The 17,286-nt window shown below is 37.3% G+C and overlaps 1 protein-coding gene across 3 annotated transcripts in view; it reads right to left on the bottom strand.

Moving 5' to 3' along the window:
• SLC44A1 (solute carrier family 44 member 1) overlaps positions 1–17,286 on the bottom strand; it is a 203,964-nt gene that overhangs the window by 51,539 nt on the left and 135,139 nt on the right. For all 3 annotated transcript variants that reach the window (XM_045469463.1, XM_045469464.1, XM_045469462.1), the window contains exons 13-14: positions 9,906–10,043; positions 1,527–1,763 (exon numbers count right to left, since the gene is read on the bottom strand). In XM_045469463.1, coding sequence (XP_045325419.1) covers positions 1,527–1,763; positions 9,906–10,043 — 375 coding nt within the window. The remainder of the gene's footprint in view (positions 1–1,526; positions 1,764–9,905; positions 10,044–17,286) is intronic.

Genomic DNA, 17,286 nt, shown 5'->3' with positions numbered 1-17,286 from the left:
GCTACTTTAAAAAAATGTCTATCTGGCTTTGAAATTACTCCATAAAGCAGGAAGATGGGAAGTAACAACCAGAACCTGTGGTCAAAAGTACTTAAAATGGGATTATGCCCCAAAGAAATGTTTCTATCATGTCCAAGTTTATGGAGCACTTCTCCATTAAATATCCTCATCATTCTTACTGAAAAAACCAAAAGAAGAAAAAAGTATTTTTTGTTACTCTGCTCTGGATCAAGGGTTTAAGACACAAAAAACAAATTCTCCCTCTTCTTTTTTTTAAGGTTTTTAAAATTTATTTATTTATTTATTTATTCATTCATTCTTTCATTCATTCATTTAGGTAATCTCTACACCCAACATGGGTCTCAAACTTACAACCCCAAAATCAAGAGTCGCCTGCTCTATCAACTGGGCCAGACAGGTGTCGCCAAATTCTTTTTCTAAATGTCTTAATCAGAAGGGAGATGGAATGCTCACAAGTCAAATTCCATTATGAAAACAACTAGTTAGAAATATAATTTAGACATTATGAAAATGTCCAAAATTTAGTTGATGGTGTTTTCAGTGAAAGAGATAATCAGTACCCAATACGTCCATTAAATCATTTGAAATTTCTGCAATTGAAAAAAAAATCTATCTTATTTATTAACACATTTATTTTATATTTAACTAGATAAACCAGGCTCCTGGAAGAGGACTTGTTATCTCAAGGTCTAAAGTTTACCCTTCAATATTACCTACTCTTCAGATAGGAATATTTCACAGCTTAATGGCAAAGTACTATTATTAAGAAGCATCCTTATTTTGGGAGCATTTGACATTGATAATAATATTTGAAACATTTTAATAGTTTCTAAAGTTTTAAAATTTTTAATTGAGATTCTAATACAGGGAAGCTGCAGAGGCTAGATAACTAAAGAATCGGAATATAATATCTGTGTAAAAGTTCAGATCTTGACTAATGGAAAACAGTATATAATCTATCAGTCCTGAGTCTGTTAATCTGTATTCATTACAAAACACTTTCAGTTTGGCCTGGCATACTTAGGATAATGACTTCCAATGGGGCTGACAGCAATACTATTTGGAAAGGTGGTAGACGGAAAAATATAGGCAGGTGCTACCACCGGGGAAATAAAGACTTTTTGTCTTTGAGCTCCACTTCAAGAAAGGGCACTTAGAACATCAGTGGTCCAATGTTTCAATTCAAGGACTAAAATTCAGGTTGTAAAAAGTCAATTTTAATCCATCTAATTGCAGAGAGGGAGGGAGCAGTATGAAATAATGTGAACTCAGGACTATTAATGGGTATTGCTCTAGCTAGGTGTATATATATGGTCTCATCCATGCCAAGAGGACTTTCCTTCTTCTCTGATTTCCCCAAGACTAACCTCATTCGTGAGCCCTACAGGTTTGATTCTAAATTACTCAGTTGCATATAACAGGAATTAAACATGGAGAACGTTTTGCAAAATATTTTTACTAGTATGTTTACCTCTAAAGCAGTAGAGGGCGTTTGAAATACTTACCATCAGCACTTTATCCATATAGAATTCTCTGCCAGGGCTCCCATCATTGTATTTTGTATCAATGGCAAAACACAAGAATAATACATCCACTACCATTTCGTAAATGGACAGGAAGCAATGAGCGACTAGGAAAGCAAAGAGGCAGACGATGATCAGAGGCAGCACCCATACTGTGTAATCTTGCTGGTAGTTGAGCAGCATAATCCCAGCCAAACCCGTGCTGCAGACTATCAGCACCTGAAGCAGAGAGAACAAAGAACACATTTAATATCCTACCATAGAAAACCACTATTTCTTCATCATTTGCAGACTTCAAATTCCCTTTAATATTTATAAACGCTGGCTGCATACATTCATTCTACTGCAAGCTACAAAGGATAATTCATATATACCCATACACACACATATACATGTATATCACATAAATAAAAAATAATCTTTTAAACACTTCTGGTTTACATGAAAAATAGTCATGTTTCCAAATGTTATGCTTGTTCCTTAAAACTTCATGTATTTAAGCACCTGTGGCAATTTTTAAGACAAATGTATGCATGCATATTTTATTTAAAAAAAAATTTTAATGCTTATTTAGTTTTTGAGAGAGACAGAGAGAGAGGGAGAATGAGGGAGGGGCAGAGAGAGAGGGAGATACAGAATCTGAAGCAGGCTCCAGGCTCTGAGTTATCAGCACAGAGCCCTACGCAGGGCTCGAACTCACGGACCGTGAGAGATCATGACCTGAGGCGAAGTCGGACGCTCAACTGACTGAGCCACCCAGGCGCCCCTATGCATGCATATTTTAGAAAATTGCACTATTGCACTCAGAATAAAATTATTGACAGTCCAGGGTATTGTACTTTTATATATATGAAATAGTATTATATAAATAAATCATTAAAAGCTATTCATTAATATTTATAGTAGCATTATAAATGTTTCATCAATACTTAGCCGCATAATTTCATCTTATGGGTGACTTAAAATTTGACCATTCTCCTACAGTTGGAGACTTATATTGTTTTCTGATATAAATAATGCTGCAACAAACATCTCTAAGAGTTTTTTCTTTGTTTTGTATTTTTTCACAGAGAACATGTGGTAAATTTAATATGAGTCGCCATGTAGTTTAGATTTGGATTACCTGTGAAGAAAGAGGTTGCCACAAATATCCATCATAGAAGAATATAAGAAACAGTGAAATTGCTTATTGTCAAGAACCACCTACTCTGGTCCCTCCCGTGCAGCACTTGAAATTTCTTGTGGTTCTTTTAATACGTTTAGTTCAGCTTTTCAATCCCTAGGAATGGTTTATGGCAAACATTATCACCTTCATTTTATAGACTGGGAAACATATTCAGAGATGCTAGCCAACTTGCCAAGGTCACAGAGTAGAAGGGCAGATATCACCCAAATAATGCTCTTATGATGCCAAATCCAGCCCTCTTTCAAGGTAAGAACTCAGCAAATACTTGGATATTGATATAAAGCAGTAATGGGTTATACTGAATCCTAAATACACTTGTGCTCAACCCTACACCTGGCCTAACATACAACATGAAATAACAAAGGAAAAGAAAGTCTTCTAGAACCACAGCAGCCTTTTCTGGTCTAGTGCTGAGAAGGAGCAGACTATAAATTGACCTGTAAATTTTCAGATGATTTTAGGGAGCAAATCTGGGTCTGCCCAAAATTTAGATGACCCTCCACCATTTTTTGTGGCAAACACTCAGGAATTCTCTCTTACAGTCATTTACTTTCTGGGGTGACTTCTACAGATAGCTAATTATATCCATTTTCTTTCACTCTCTTTGGTTTTTAGTATGAGTTGTTTCTTACATCTTCTTCAAATTTTTGACATCCGTCCTACAGAAGGACTGAGGTTCTTTATGCTCACTCTAAACCACTAAAAGTTAAGCCACATTTGAAATGTTAAGGTCAATTACAGGGAAAAGGTGCAGCTCCGACAAACTAGGTGTTGAGACAAAATCTGTTGAAGTGGAAGGTTGGATACTGTCACATTAGAAACAACTTTAAGGGCCACCTGGGTGACTCAGTTGGTTAAGCGGCTGACTTGGCTTAGGTCATGATCTCATGGTTTGAAAGTCTGAGTCCTGCATTGGGCTCTCTGCTGTCATCACAGGCTTCATCGGTTCCTCTGTGCCCCCCACCCCAACTTACTCTGCCCCTCCCCCACTCGCACTCTCAAAACAAACAAATAAACAAACAAGTAAGAAACAACTTCAAGAATTAATGATATTTAGCCCAAAAGCCAAGGGAATGTAATAATGTAATAATTACTCCCAAATATAATGAAAGGGTGTCAAGCAGAGGATATGTTAAAGGTTCTCAAACTGCAGAAGGGCTAGGTATCACTTGGGGAGTTTGTGAATAATACAGATTCCAGGGCCCTACCCCCAGAGTCCAATTGGTTAGAGCTAAGATGAAGCCCAGCAATATTCATTTAAAAGGTTCCTTGGGTGGGGGCAGCTGGGTGGCTCCGTTGGTTAAGCATCCAACTCTCTGATTTCAGCTCAGGTCATGATCACAGCTTGTGAGTTTGTGAGATGGAGCCCCAAACTGGGCTCTGCGCTGACAGTGGGGAGCCTGCTTGGTATTCTCTCTCTTCCCCTCTCTCTCTGCCCCTCCCCTGTTCATGTGTGTGTACATGTACACATATACACTCTCTCTCAAAATAAATAAACTTTAAAAAATAAAATAAGATAAAATAAATAAAATAAAATAAAATAAAATAAAATAAAATAAAATAAAATAAAATAAAATTTGCCTCAGGTGATTCTGATAAAGTCTACAAGAAGTACTGGCTTAGATCAGTGATCTCCGTGGTGGGGTACACATACCCAAGGGAGAATTTAAGAGCACCTGGGACTTCAAATTATATTTCTCATTTATCTTAATTTCCTTTTATACTATGCTTTACCATGTATATATTAGTAAAAGCTGTACATGTATCATTAATAAATGTAAATATATTAGGAAGTGTGCTCAAAAATTTTTTCTAATAGGATGCATGATTTTAAACATTTCAACACTCCTGTTCTATAGGACACGTTTTTGGTGACACCATAGAAGAGATTCATACACAGGGTAGGATGGGAGAAGCAGAAAGGAAAGGGTGCTAGTTTTAGAATCAGAAAGATGTAGATTTGAATCACAGAGTTAATACTTCTTAGTTTTGTGACTCCAAGCAAGTTCATGTAACCTTTCTGAATCTGTTTTTCCACCTTTAAAAGAGACATAAAAATACATACATCCCATTGTTAAAATAAGCATTCTGAAAGCATTTAACACAGTGCTTAGCAATCTTTGTTTGTTTCTTTCATTTCCACCATAAATCTTGCATTTGCGATGCCCTTTCCACATGGAGCTCATGTTTTAAAAGATTTTGTCAGTAAAATAGCACCTACAAGTAATAATTCATATTATCATTTTTATTAATCAACACCAAATAAACTACCAATAATTAATGTTAGAAAAAGTATTAGCAAATGAGATAAAATAATTTCACACAGAAGTGAAGAGCTTCAGATTTTGGATAGTTTTATTGGGCAAATATGCAATATCTATGAGACCTGAAAATGTTGAAATAGTTTGTAAATCTCTGTTCTTACCTGTGAAGACCCAATAGGCCAGTGGTCACAGATCACAAGCCACTAAACTAGGGGAGATAAGATCCCTCCTAAATCTAATTTACCATTCCATGAAACCACTGGGGTTCCACAGAAATGGAATCCATGGAATTGTCTTCTGTTTTCTTTTAAATTCAGGGTTTTTAAAATTAAATTTTATATTTTGAGACAATTTTGAATTCATATTTCATTGTAAGAAATAACACAGAATGATTTCATGTACCTTTTACCCAGTTCCCTTCAACAGTAACACCTTGTCAAACTAGAGTACAATATCACAACCCCAGTACTGACATTGATACAGACAAGGTACAGAACATCTCCATCATAACAAGGATCTCTCACTTTAGCCTTTTATAATTTCCCCTATGCCTCCCTGCAACCCCAGCCCTAACTGGGTGACCATAAATCTGTTCCCAATTTCCATAATGTTATCATTTTAAGAATGTTGATAAATGGTTCAAGCCCCATTTTGGAAGTAGAGCTTACTTAATTAAAAAAAAGAAAAGGTATGTAAGAGAAAATAATTTGGGGTACCTCCTGGCTCACTTAGACCATATGACTTTTAACCTCAGGGCCATGAGTTCAAGCCTCACGTTGGGTGTAGAGCTTACTTCATTGAAAAAAAAAAAAGTATAAGAATGTTACATAAATGGAATCATACAGTATTTAATTTTCTGGGATTAATGTTTTCACTCAGCAATATTCCCTCATGATTTATCCAAGTTGCTGCGTGTTATCCATAGTTTGTTCCTGACACCATCTTTTATAATGCTTATTCTGATCTACCTATGTGAACTATCTGATCAGGGACCATTTCTGCATACTAGCAGCTACTTTTAATTGCAGTGAAATAAATTCTTTTTAAAAGATTTACTGTATTCTGTGATCAGAACTACAGTCTTAAAAAAGAAAACTAAAGAATGTTTATCTTAGTATGTTGGAAACTAAAATACTTTTTTCCCCTCTTATTTTTTTCTTTTTTGGATATCTCAATTTAAAAACAGTTATCTTGGGGTACCCAGGTGGCTCAGTTGGTTTAAGTGTCCGACTCTTGATTTCGGCTTGGGTCATGATCTCTCTGTTCGTGAGTTCAAGCCCTGCATCAGGCTCTGCGCTGAGAGCATGGAGACTGTTTGGGATTCTCTCTCTGCCCCTCCCCAACTCACATTGTCTCTCTCTCTCTTTGTCTCAAAATAAATAAATAAACTTTAAAAAATAAATCAATCAGGGGCGCCTGGGTGGCGCAGTCGGTTAAGCGTCTGACTTCACCAGGTCACGATCTCGCGGTCCGGGAGTTCGAGCCCCGCGTCAGGCTCTGGGCTGATGGCTCAGAGCCTGGAGCCTGTTTCCGGTTCTGTGTCTCCCTCTCTCTCTGCCCCTCCCCCGTTCATGCTCTGTCTCTCTCTGTCCCAAAAATAAATGTTGAAAAAAAAAAATTAAAAAAAAAATCAATCAAATAAAAAAAGTCTATCTATGTTTTAAAAGTAATTTTCTTACAGTGTTGTAAGTTTTGTATTATTCAAACTTTCATGTTTCTGGTAAGCAATTTGGTAATGTACATCCAGAAACCTATTAGGTACTCTGACTCATTGATTCCACTTCCAGGATTCTGGCCTCAGGAAATAAGGATTGACACAGGCAAGGGTTTGCATACAATGGCTTCACTGTATCACACTTTATATTAGTAGAATGAGAACAGTTTAACTATAAAAAGAAAATTAGAGGTTTGGTTAAAGAAATGATGATACAATTGTATAACCATGTTTAAAACATTTTTAATAAAATAGTAAATGCTCATGACATAATATGAAGTGAAAAGAGAGATAGAGGAACCTGGCTGGCTTAGCCGGTAGAGCATGCGACTCTTGATCTTAGGGTCATGAGTTCAAGTCCCATGTTGGGCATGGAGACTACTTAATTAAAAACAACAAAAGTTAAAAAAAAAAAGAAAAGAAAAGAGATATAAAAATTGCCTTTTTTACCACATTGTTTTCTGTTATTCCGATAGATGGCTTCTATTTATTTATTTATTTATTTATTTATTTATTTATTTATTTATTTATTTATTTTTGAGAGAGAGAGGGCACAAGCGAACGAGGCATAGAGAGAGAGAGAGAGAGAGAAGTGGGGCTCACCCAGGGCTCATGTTTTACCCAAAGCAGGGCTTGACTCACCCAATGCGGGGCTCGAACTCACAAACTGTGAGATCATGACCTGAGCCAAAGTCAGATGCTTAACCGACTGCGCCACCCAGGCGCCCCCATATGTTTTTATTTTAAGTTGCTTCACATCCTTCTTAGTAGCAATTTGGTAATGTACATCCAGAATTACAAGTATGTAAAACATAAAATAGACAATAGACAAAAAATCTGAAGCCTTCCTAAGTCAGTCATATAGCACATAAATAATAGCAATGGTTGATAGCAATAGTTGATAACAGTGTTACTGTTATCAACACTATACTCCTTGACACAGATTAACTTATTACATCCTTACTATAAAACATTTCCTCTTATTGTAAAAACATGACAATAATAAATCCAACAGTCATAATGTAAGTTTAATTACAAATTTCCAAAAGAACTATGTGTACAGTTTTATCATTCTTTTTAGATGACAGTTGCCTGAGAACTTAACACCACACTGTGCTTGCTTTCCATGCCTCTCGACACCAAATATTTTTTCCTTTTCAAAAACACTTTCAACACACAGTGGCTGGAGTAACCTAAGTGTTTGGTAGTAACAGAATGTTTAGGAATAGCATCTGATGGGGGCGCCTGGGTGGCTCAGCCAGTTAAACATCTGCCCCTTGATTTCGGCTCAGGTCATGATCTCATGGTCATGAGATCAAGCTCCATGCCGGGCTCTGCACTGAGCGTGGAGTCTGCTTGGGATTCTCTCTCTACCTCTCTCTCTCTCTCTCTGCCCCTCTCCCCTGCTCGCTCTCTTTCTCCTTCTCTCAAAATACATACATACATACATAACAATAACGAAAAAATAGCATTTGATGAAATACTGACAATAATGATAATGAATAATTATGAGGATTATCAAAGCAATATGAAAAATGTATATGATATAATGTGAAGGAAGAAGGACAGAACAAACTGGTATGTAGGCTATAATTATTATACCATAGAAATATAAACCTATTAAGAAAAACACTGGGAGGGCATATATAAAAATGATATTATTAGATTATAGTGATGTCAGCTCAGCTCAATTTTTCAAATTTTCTGAGCATTTTATGGTTTGAAATACAGATACAAAGAAATCCAATTATATTGCTATTTATTATTCTGCAGATTTTAATAGTATAGAAAAAATACCTTTTTTCAGATGCTTTAAGGATAGGTTAAGTCTCATTCCCTCACAGCTGTTTTATTTATTTATTTTTTATTTTTTTTTCAATATATGAAGTTTATTGTCAAATTGGTTTCCATACAATATCCAGTGCTCATCCCAGAAGGTGCCCTCCTCAATACCCATCACCCACCCTCCCTCCCTCTCACCCCCTACCAACCCTCAGTTTGTTCTCAGTTTTTAAGAGTCTCTTATGCTTTGGCTCTCTCCCACTCTAACCTCTTTTTTTTTTTCCTTCCCCTCCCCCATGGGTTTCTGTTAACTTTCTCAGGATCCACATAAGAGTGAAACCATATGGTATCTGTCTTTCTCTGTATGGCTTATTTCACTTAGCATCACACTCTCCAGTTCCATCCACATTGCTATAAAAGGCCATATTTCATTCTTTCTCATTGCCACGTAGTATTCCATTGTGTATATGAACCACAATTTCTTTATCCATTCATCAGTTGATGGACATTTAGGCTCTTTCCATAATTTGGCTATTGTTGAGAGTGCTGCTATAAACATTGGGGTACAAGTGCCCCTATGCATCGGTACTCCTGTATCCCTTGGGTAAATTCCTAGCAGTGCTATTGCTGGGTCATAGGGTAGGTCTATTTTTAATTTTTTGAGGAACCTCCACACTGTTTTCCAGAGTGGCTGCACCAATTTGCATTCCCACCAACAGTGCAAGAGGGTTCCTGTTTCTCCACATCCTCTCCAGCATCTATAGTCTCCTGATTTGTTCATTTTGGCCACTCTGACTGGCGCCTCACAGCTGTTTTAAAGGAGTTTATACGTAGTAACAATGACAGCTAACATTCACTGAGAATTTACAATGTATCAAGCACCATGTAGGTACACTACATGTATTAACCAGTTTAATCCTTACAACCCTAAGAGTTTGGCTCTATTATAATCCCAGTTTCATAGATGAACAAACTGAGGCACAGAATGGCTATGTAGGCTGCCTCAGGTCACACAGCTAGTAACTGACAGAGCTAGGATTTAAATCCAGGCAGTCAGGCTCCAGATATAGTACCCCTAACCACTAAGCAGGCTGTTTCTGAATTCTTTACAGACCGAATTATGTAAGGAGGAACATGTGCAAATTACTGAACTGTTGTACCTCAGTTTCCCCATCTGTAAAGTGAGGATAATATAACTTCCTTTACAAATTTATTGTTAGGATTAAATGAATACCATACATGTAAAGAACTTAGAACAGTGCCTGATGCATATTAAGGGCTTTGTAAGTGCTTCCTTTATATTACATATTTTACTTAATAGTTTTTTGATGAGCTAGACATTTTTCAAATGAAAGAATATATATATATATATATAAAACTTCACTGTATGTCCCAGATAACATATTTGGTCTTACCTTGCCTAGGAATAACATGAAATCCCCCACCGTGTTGATCGCAGCCACTCGTAAAGCATTCTCCACAAGAATGACAAAGGCGTCCTTGGCGGAGGTGCAGAAGTTGGTGCTGTTGATAGCTGTGGCTGTGTATGCATTCTGGACAAGGCAAAAAACAATATTTTCATTAATAAATGTGATTTTACCTCGTTAAGATATAAACCAAATACAGTGAACACACGGCTTATTCAAATAGTCCACAGTTAAACCCATGGCTTTGGTGAGGTACAGGTTAAGATTAAGTGCAAGGAAATACAAGACATTAAAAAAAAAAAAAAAAAAAAGCCTGATATGGTAAAAAGAGCTTTTGGTTGGCTTAGTTTTAGTCCTTTTTAAAACACTGACATTTATTAACACACACACAGATTTTTCTAACATCCATTAACTTCTTCCCTGTCTTAGTAAATCAAACATAATTTAACCTTTCCTGGATGTCTCAGGTTCATCACTATGAATATCAGTGATGCATTATTACCATTTTAGTGATGCTTTAAAAGCTACACAAATATGTAAAGGCATAAGGATGCTGTGCTGTTTTATCCGGAACATCTGCCATCTCCTCTTTGGTGTTTCCTTTCATGCTGTCACTTCTCACAGCTCTTGTGGTAGACAGCCGTTTGTTGCTCCCTCCTTCCTGGGAGCAGGACCCTGAATCCCCTTTGAGAAAACAGTCCTTCCCCATTCTCTTAGAGTCTGAGTCAGGGACACTACCTGTAGCTCTGGGGGCAGGCCTTGATCGATGTGAGCCAATCAGCATGTTCTACCCACCTTCTCAACGGTTGGTTCAGGAACTGGTACATAAACTCATAGAGCCAATGAAAGTAAAAGATGTTCCCTGGGGCTTCTGGGAAAAAGAACTTTCCTTTCTCTTCCATGGAACTCCTGACAAAGCAGCTCTCTGATTTTCCTGGATAGCGAGATGTGAGGGCTGCGAGGGCTGTTTTGCCAACACGATGGGAAGAACCCAAAACTGCTGGGGGTCACAATGTGTAACGGAGGGTGAGGCTAACATCATGGAGGTCAGAGCAGAGAGAAACCCATTACTAGTACTTGGTGACAGCTGTCACATGATGTCTGCATGATTAGGAACTAGCCAGATTGCTGGACTTTTCAGCCAGAGAAGTGAATACGTTGCTAAATATCTCTCCCCTCTCCTCCCACTCTCTCTCCCCCCTTTTCTTTGTCTCTCCTTTTAGGCCAGACTGAGCTAGCTACCTTTCTGTCCCTTGTAGTACTGAGTCCCAGCTGACACACTTTTATTCCATTATACCTGCTTCTGCTCTGTGTCCTCTCTGACCCGCAGTCACAGACTCTGATTCCCCCCCCCCCCTTTTTACACTGCATTCTAGAAGATGGCTGGCATTTTCTGGGAAATGTGAATAAGTACTATAACATCAAATACATCTGAATCTTAGGAAGGGAAAGTTTATAGACTTTGTGGCTAAAACAGCTATAGTCCTGAGGAATTTTTGGTCTAGTGCCAACTTAAATTGTTGGAAAACTGCTACACACAAAGGGCTTACTTTACACTGTGTTGTCTATAAAGCTGTTTTTTTTTTTTAGCTTAAATATAGTCGACACATGATGTTTCAGCTATACAATATAGTGATTCCATAACTATAATTCATGCTATACTCACCACCAGTTAGCTACCTTTTGTCACCATATACTATTACAATACCATTGACTATTTTCCCTATGCTGTGACTTTCATCTCCAGGACTTACTCATTCCATAACTAGAAGCCACCCCACTTTAAACACTGAACTTGGGAGAGACAACCTTTAATTTCTGAATGTTCCTACCGTATGCTTGTTAGTTAATAGGAACCTGGTATGAAGATGAAGTTTGAGTCACAAAAATTTAATTTGCCATTGTACCATTAAATTTGTTGATTAAAAATGCAGACTATTTCAGGGCCAAGGAATGAAGACTGTACTGAGTGGGACACACTACATTTTCAGCAATGGAGCAGCAGGAAATAATGATGCTCTTTTAAAAACACAATTATGATTTTAATATACATAATTCCATCAAACAAATTGGGGTAATTTATTATCAGAATATAGTACATTATGTTTGCAGTTCTTTTTATCTCAAAAGCTAATATAGAGAGTATTTTAAAGAAATGATACTGTTAAATTATTCTGGTAGCATTCGTTTCTGCCTTGCGCTCATATATGGTCATCTTATCATTTAAAAGACAGCAGGCACCAAAGAGTTAACTATCTAACTGCAGTGGTCCACATTTCTCCACCTTCTGTAAAGCTTCTTTTGAAACACTCTGCCAAATGCCTCAATGACCTCAAAATAAACTATACTTTTGATCTTATGTAACAATAACTCTGTTGAAAAATGATGGAGAACTTCCCAGGCCCGATTTATTCTCAAAGAACCAAGACTGACCACTTCTCTACATACACACACACACACACACACACACACACACACACACACACAGAAAACCATTCAAATGTATTCTAAAGTAGAGAGGTTGGCAAATCTGACCTGCTGCCTACTTTTGTAAAAAGCAGTGTTAATGGAACACAGCAATGCTCATTTGTTTACGTGTTGTTTAGCACAGATGTTTTCACGCTGTAATGGCAGAACTGAGCAATTGTGACAGAGTCTGTATGGCCACAAAGCCAAAAATATTTACTACCTGGTCCTTTATAAGAAAGCTTTGCCGTCCCTTGTTCTAGAGTATTGCCCAGGATCAATATCAACCTTGTTCACGGTCTATGGAACCCATCTTCTTATCCCTTTTGAAATACGAACCCCAGTTTCTCATTTCTAGTCTTTTAGTACCTTTTTCTACATACCTTTCACTATAATTCTTCAGTTCAATGACTGACAAATGTCTATAGTGATCTGAGACACAACATCCCATAAGGAAAATACCTTATTTTCCCTTATTCTGAGACATGATTAAGAGACTAATGAACCAGTTACTTAATAACAAGTTTTCAGGGGAAAATACCCTGCCATATTAACTATATATTGATTATGAGATGCTTCGTGAAATCAAAAAAAAAAAAAAAAAAGAAGGCATATAATGTCTAGAATCAGGGATATTGGAAAACCCATTTAAATCATGTAGGTACTGTCTTAAAACTTACCTCCTCAATGAGGACCGACAACTCACTCTTAATTATGTTATTTTACCCTTCCCAGTTTGAACATGACCTTCTTTGAAAGGGACAGAAGCAAGAGAGGATCCACATACTTCCAATCTGTCCTTTGTTATCATCAGACCAGCTGACTCAGAGAGGACCTAACACCTCCAAGCCCAACCATAAAAGCTGTTTTGCTGCCATCATTCATTTTCAGAAGAAATTATTATTCCTCCTTTCTCACTTCTTCTCTCCCCACCTGGCCTCACACGTCCCATCTACGTTGAGAGCAGTTTATTTTTTTGTGGACATAGAAGGAGGCAGCAGTAATTTCTTTTCTCTACTCCTGCGTTCCAACGTTGGATATGCTCACAGAAATTTAGCCTTCTTGGCAACATTCCTACAGATCTGTGCAACTCCTTTGTAGTCAACCTAACCAAAAAAAGTTAAGTGGATATTTTATAAGCTCTTTCTTCCACTCCCGGGGCAGGAAGATGAGCTGCATGTGACATGCAAAGGTCAAGGTGACCTCTTCAAGGAGAAAATTGTGCTACAGATCACAGCAGGGCAATGAAATCTTCTTCCACTTCTTTACATCCTAGTCTGAAAGGATTCACACAAAGGTTCTCAAGAAATTCTGAGTTCTTTGTGGCTTTCCCTATTAGTGTTCTCTGAACTTTCTGCTCAACTACTTGAGATTTTTTAAGCCCGCCTACCTCTTCTCTGACAGCCCTCCTGATCTTGAGCTAAACTGCCCACAGAGAACCATCAATGATTAACATTTAGCCAGTGCCCAACATCTGCTCAGGCAGGATATAGGCTTAAGACTATTTAATTCCTAGAAACAACATAAAAGGTGATCACCACCCAGGAAGATTTTTAAAAGGATGACAGTTAGCACAAGTGGTCCCTGGTAAGATTTTTGTGTGACAGGATGAGGTGAAAAAGTCCTGTGGAAGAAAATGTTAGGATTGAAGGTCACCGTGTGGGTAACCCAGGCCTGCTTGGCCACATGTCCCAGAACATAGCTTCTACATTGTCACACCTTTCCTTTCTTAATATGTGGACCTTGAGATTCTCTTTAAATTTAAAGTCTTTATATAATAACTCACTTAATAGTGGCAAGCTAGATAACAATGGTAGGAAAAAGGGAACAGGTATGTGAAACTCTATGTGTGGATTATAAATTAAATAAGGGAAAAAGTAATTAAAATGATCCCTTTGTTATTTTGAACAAGGAATGGAGGGGGCACAAAGTCCAATCTATACCATAGATTTCATTTAGTTTGGTTCTAAATACTTAAGAGTTTTTAAGGAAATAAGAGTTAAAGTATGCAAATCTTACATTGATTGCCTTTAAAACTATCACTTGTGTTAGTTTATAGCAGGAAACATAAAAGTTTGAGATGTTTGCATATTCTCTGTAATAATCTATACTTTAGTCTTCCTTATGTACATAAAACAGGTATGTATTTATATGGGAAACAGGGGGATATCATGGCAAGAATGAGGCAAATTTAGATTTGAAACCTTCATCCACCTCTAGGCCATATGCTCTGCCACAAGATGCTAGTCTCAACTTTCTCATCTATAAGACAGAGGAAATGAGCCTTCCTTAGAGTGGGGAGAAAGCAATAATATATATTAAGTGCTTAGTAAAGTATCAGGTGGTAGGTGCTCAAAAAATATTCTTTGCAACTCCCACTCATACTACGTAGAGAAGAGCTTTATAGTCTTACAAGCTTGGTGGCCAGAGAGCAGATACTTTCCAGTATTAAATGCTCTATCTCCAAGGATGTCGAAGTAAAGCAAGGCCTGAGTAATCCAATGCCCACAAGAAGCAGACTCTAGTTGTAACAGTCTCTCTACCTAAAGTAAATTCTGTTAGATGAGATATGCAATCACCTTCACTGTCACATTAACACAAGCACCTGCAGAAACAAAGAACAGTTCACAGTTCACTCTGTTGATGTGCAAAGCTCCAGCACCTATGCTATAAATAATTAATGGCTTATTTTGAAAATCTAAAGCTCTTTTTTGAAGCCAGCTGTATTTTCCATGCAGTTTGGCAGTGGAGCATGGCTTTGGATTACAGGATTTCATACTGTGCTGCAAAATGACTCTGGCCTACTCTGCCTCCATATCAACACTCTTTTCTACTGCTATCCTCCCAATTCTCTAAAGCACTGTGACAAACTGGCAGCCCATGGACAAATGACACTGTGTGGCCCAAAGACCTTATTTGCCCTGGCCCACTCACTTATCTTTTTTTAATATATATATATTATACATATTACATAATATATGTACATAATATATATACATTATACATGTATATATTATACATATATATACATGTATGTATACATATTTTAATAGCAGGACATAAAATGCAAACATCCAGAATTCTGGCTTCTCTTGAAAAATTGGAAGAGTTAGAAACTGTCTATAAATCTTCACGTTGGCAAGTGTACAAGAGCTAAGAAGTGACAGTCCTTTTTGAATAGAATATGAACTCCCCATTTTACCAGTCTCCGCCACTCTCTATTGCCTTAGACCCTGTCTACTGCACTCATTTCCATGAGTCACGTGATACACCTCAACTGGCCCAGACAGTTTGTGTTGTCCAGCTCTGCTCAAGGCTTTTGACTTCAAGTTGTATGCTGATCTCAGGAGCAACAGCAAAAGAGAGGATAGGAGGAAAACAATGCAAATGGGCATTAACTAATTGTTAAGCATTGCCAAATGGTTAGACAAAACAGATCTCTAAATGGGAGCCACTGCCAATAAAGTGTGAGCCACAGTGCCTGTAAGTGCTCAGTAAATACTGGCTGGCATTATAATTAGTATTAGTATTTCACTGTATCTTATTGAACACTACAAAGATAATTTCAGAAGATAAACAGGTGATTAGACAAGAAATTTTTGAAAAATTAGAATGAGAGGGATTTGTATTATAACACATCTGAGGTATACAACGAAGCTATAGTAACTAAATATTGGCATACTGATAAAAGCATAGGCAGATCAATGGTACAGAAAAGAAAGTCCTGAGACATACTCAAGCATGATAGGTAAGAATTTAATACATGATCAAATTGACATTTCACAGCAGAAGGAAGAACAGGTTAATCATTAACTGGTTCTGGGATAACTGATTAAATCCCAAAACTAAAAAAGTAGGGCACCTGGCTGGCTCAGTTGGTAGAGCATGTGTGACTCTTGACAATAGGGTTGCAGCATCATGAGTTCAAGACCCACGTTGGACATGGAGCCTCCTTATCAAAAAAAAAAAAAAAAAGAGTAAACTTCTAAAAAACTATAGAGAAGAGCACTAGAATAATTATTTGATCTTGAGGTGGGGAAAATCTTTCTAAGCATCAAAGTCAAGTGCAAAACCATAAAAAAAAAGTTTGAAAGACCCGACAAGAGAAAAATAAAAACCACTGCATATTAAAAAAAGTAAAAGAAACCAACCCTGAACATCTAGAACTTATTCTATACTATATAGAACTATTCTATACTACAGAACAGTTGGCATTACAGAGGACTTGCTGTGTCAGGTGCGTACTCAGAGTATGGGAGATACCATCTTTCTGTATCCTCATGGTAATGGGCACTACAGATACTATTATTACTACCATTTTACAATTGAGGTTTATACACTGATAAAACAGTCTGTAAGTAAAGTCTGATAAGCCATTACCATGCTGCAGTGAAAAATTAGAAACTTTTTCTGAAAGCTAATGGTAAATATTTCAGTAAAAGTAACTGTTATGTTAGCGTGGTGAGATCATGGGTGATGTTTTGTTTTGTCTTGGTTTTACAAGCTCCTCGGTGTTTTACATTACATTTATTTTTAGAGAAAATAGATACATCTTTAGAACAACCTCTTGTTTTATCTTGGCCAGAGCTCTCTTATCTTAGAGTAAAAACCCTGGGAGTTCTTTATAAAACAATAAAATGAGGGGAGCAGGGGAGAGCGATAACACTAAGTGAGGACCAAGAGCCAGGCACTGTAAGAGTTGATTTATCTGCATTATATTTCATCCTTACCTAAAACCTATGAGGATAGGTGTATTTTTCTCCACTCACTGAAGAAAGAAGCCGAGACTCCCAAGGTTTCACTGAGCTTGCCAAACAGTTACATTGTTAGGATTGAAACACACCTTTAATATCTGGGCTCTCTCCACTGAATATCCTCCTAATTATCCACTGTGCCTTCTCCA

The sequence above is a fragment of the Leopardus geoffroyi genome, chromosome D4, assembly GCF_018350155.1.
Source record: "Leopardus geoffroyi isolate Oge1 chromosome D4, O.geoffroyi_Oge1_pat1.0, whole genome shotgun sequence".
Lineage (NCBI taxonomy): Eukaryota > Metazoa > Chordata > Mammalia > Carnivora > Felidae > Leopardus > Leopardus geoffroyi.
The sequence above is the reverse complement of the archived record's forward strand: the minus strand, read 5'-3'. Positions and strand labels throughout refer to the sequence as shown.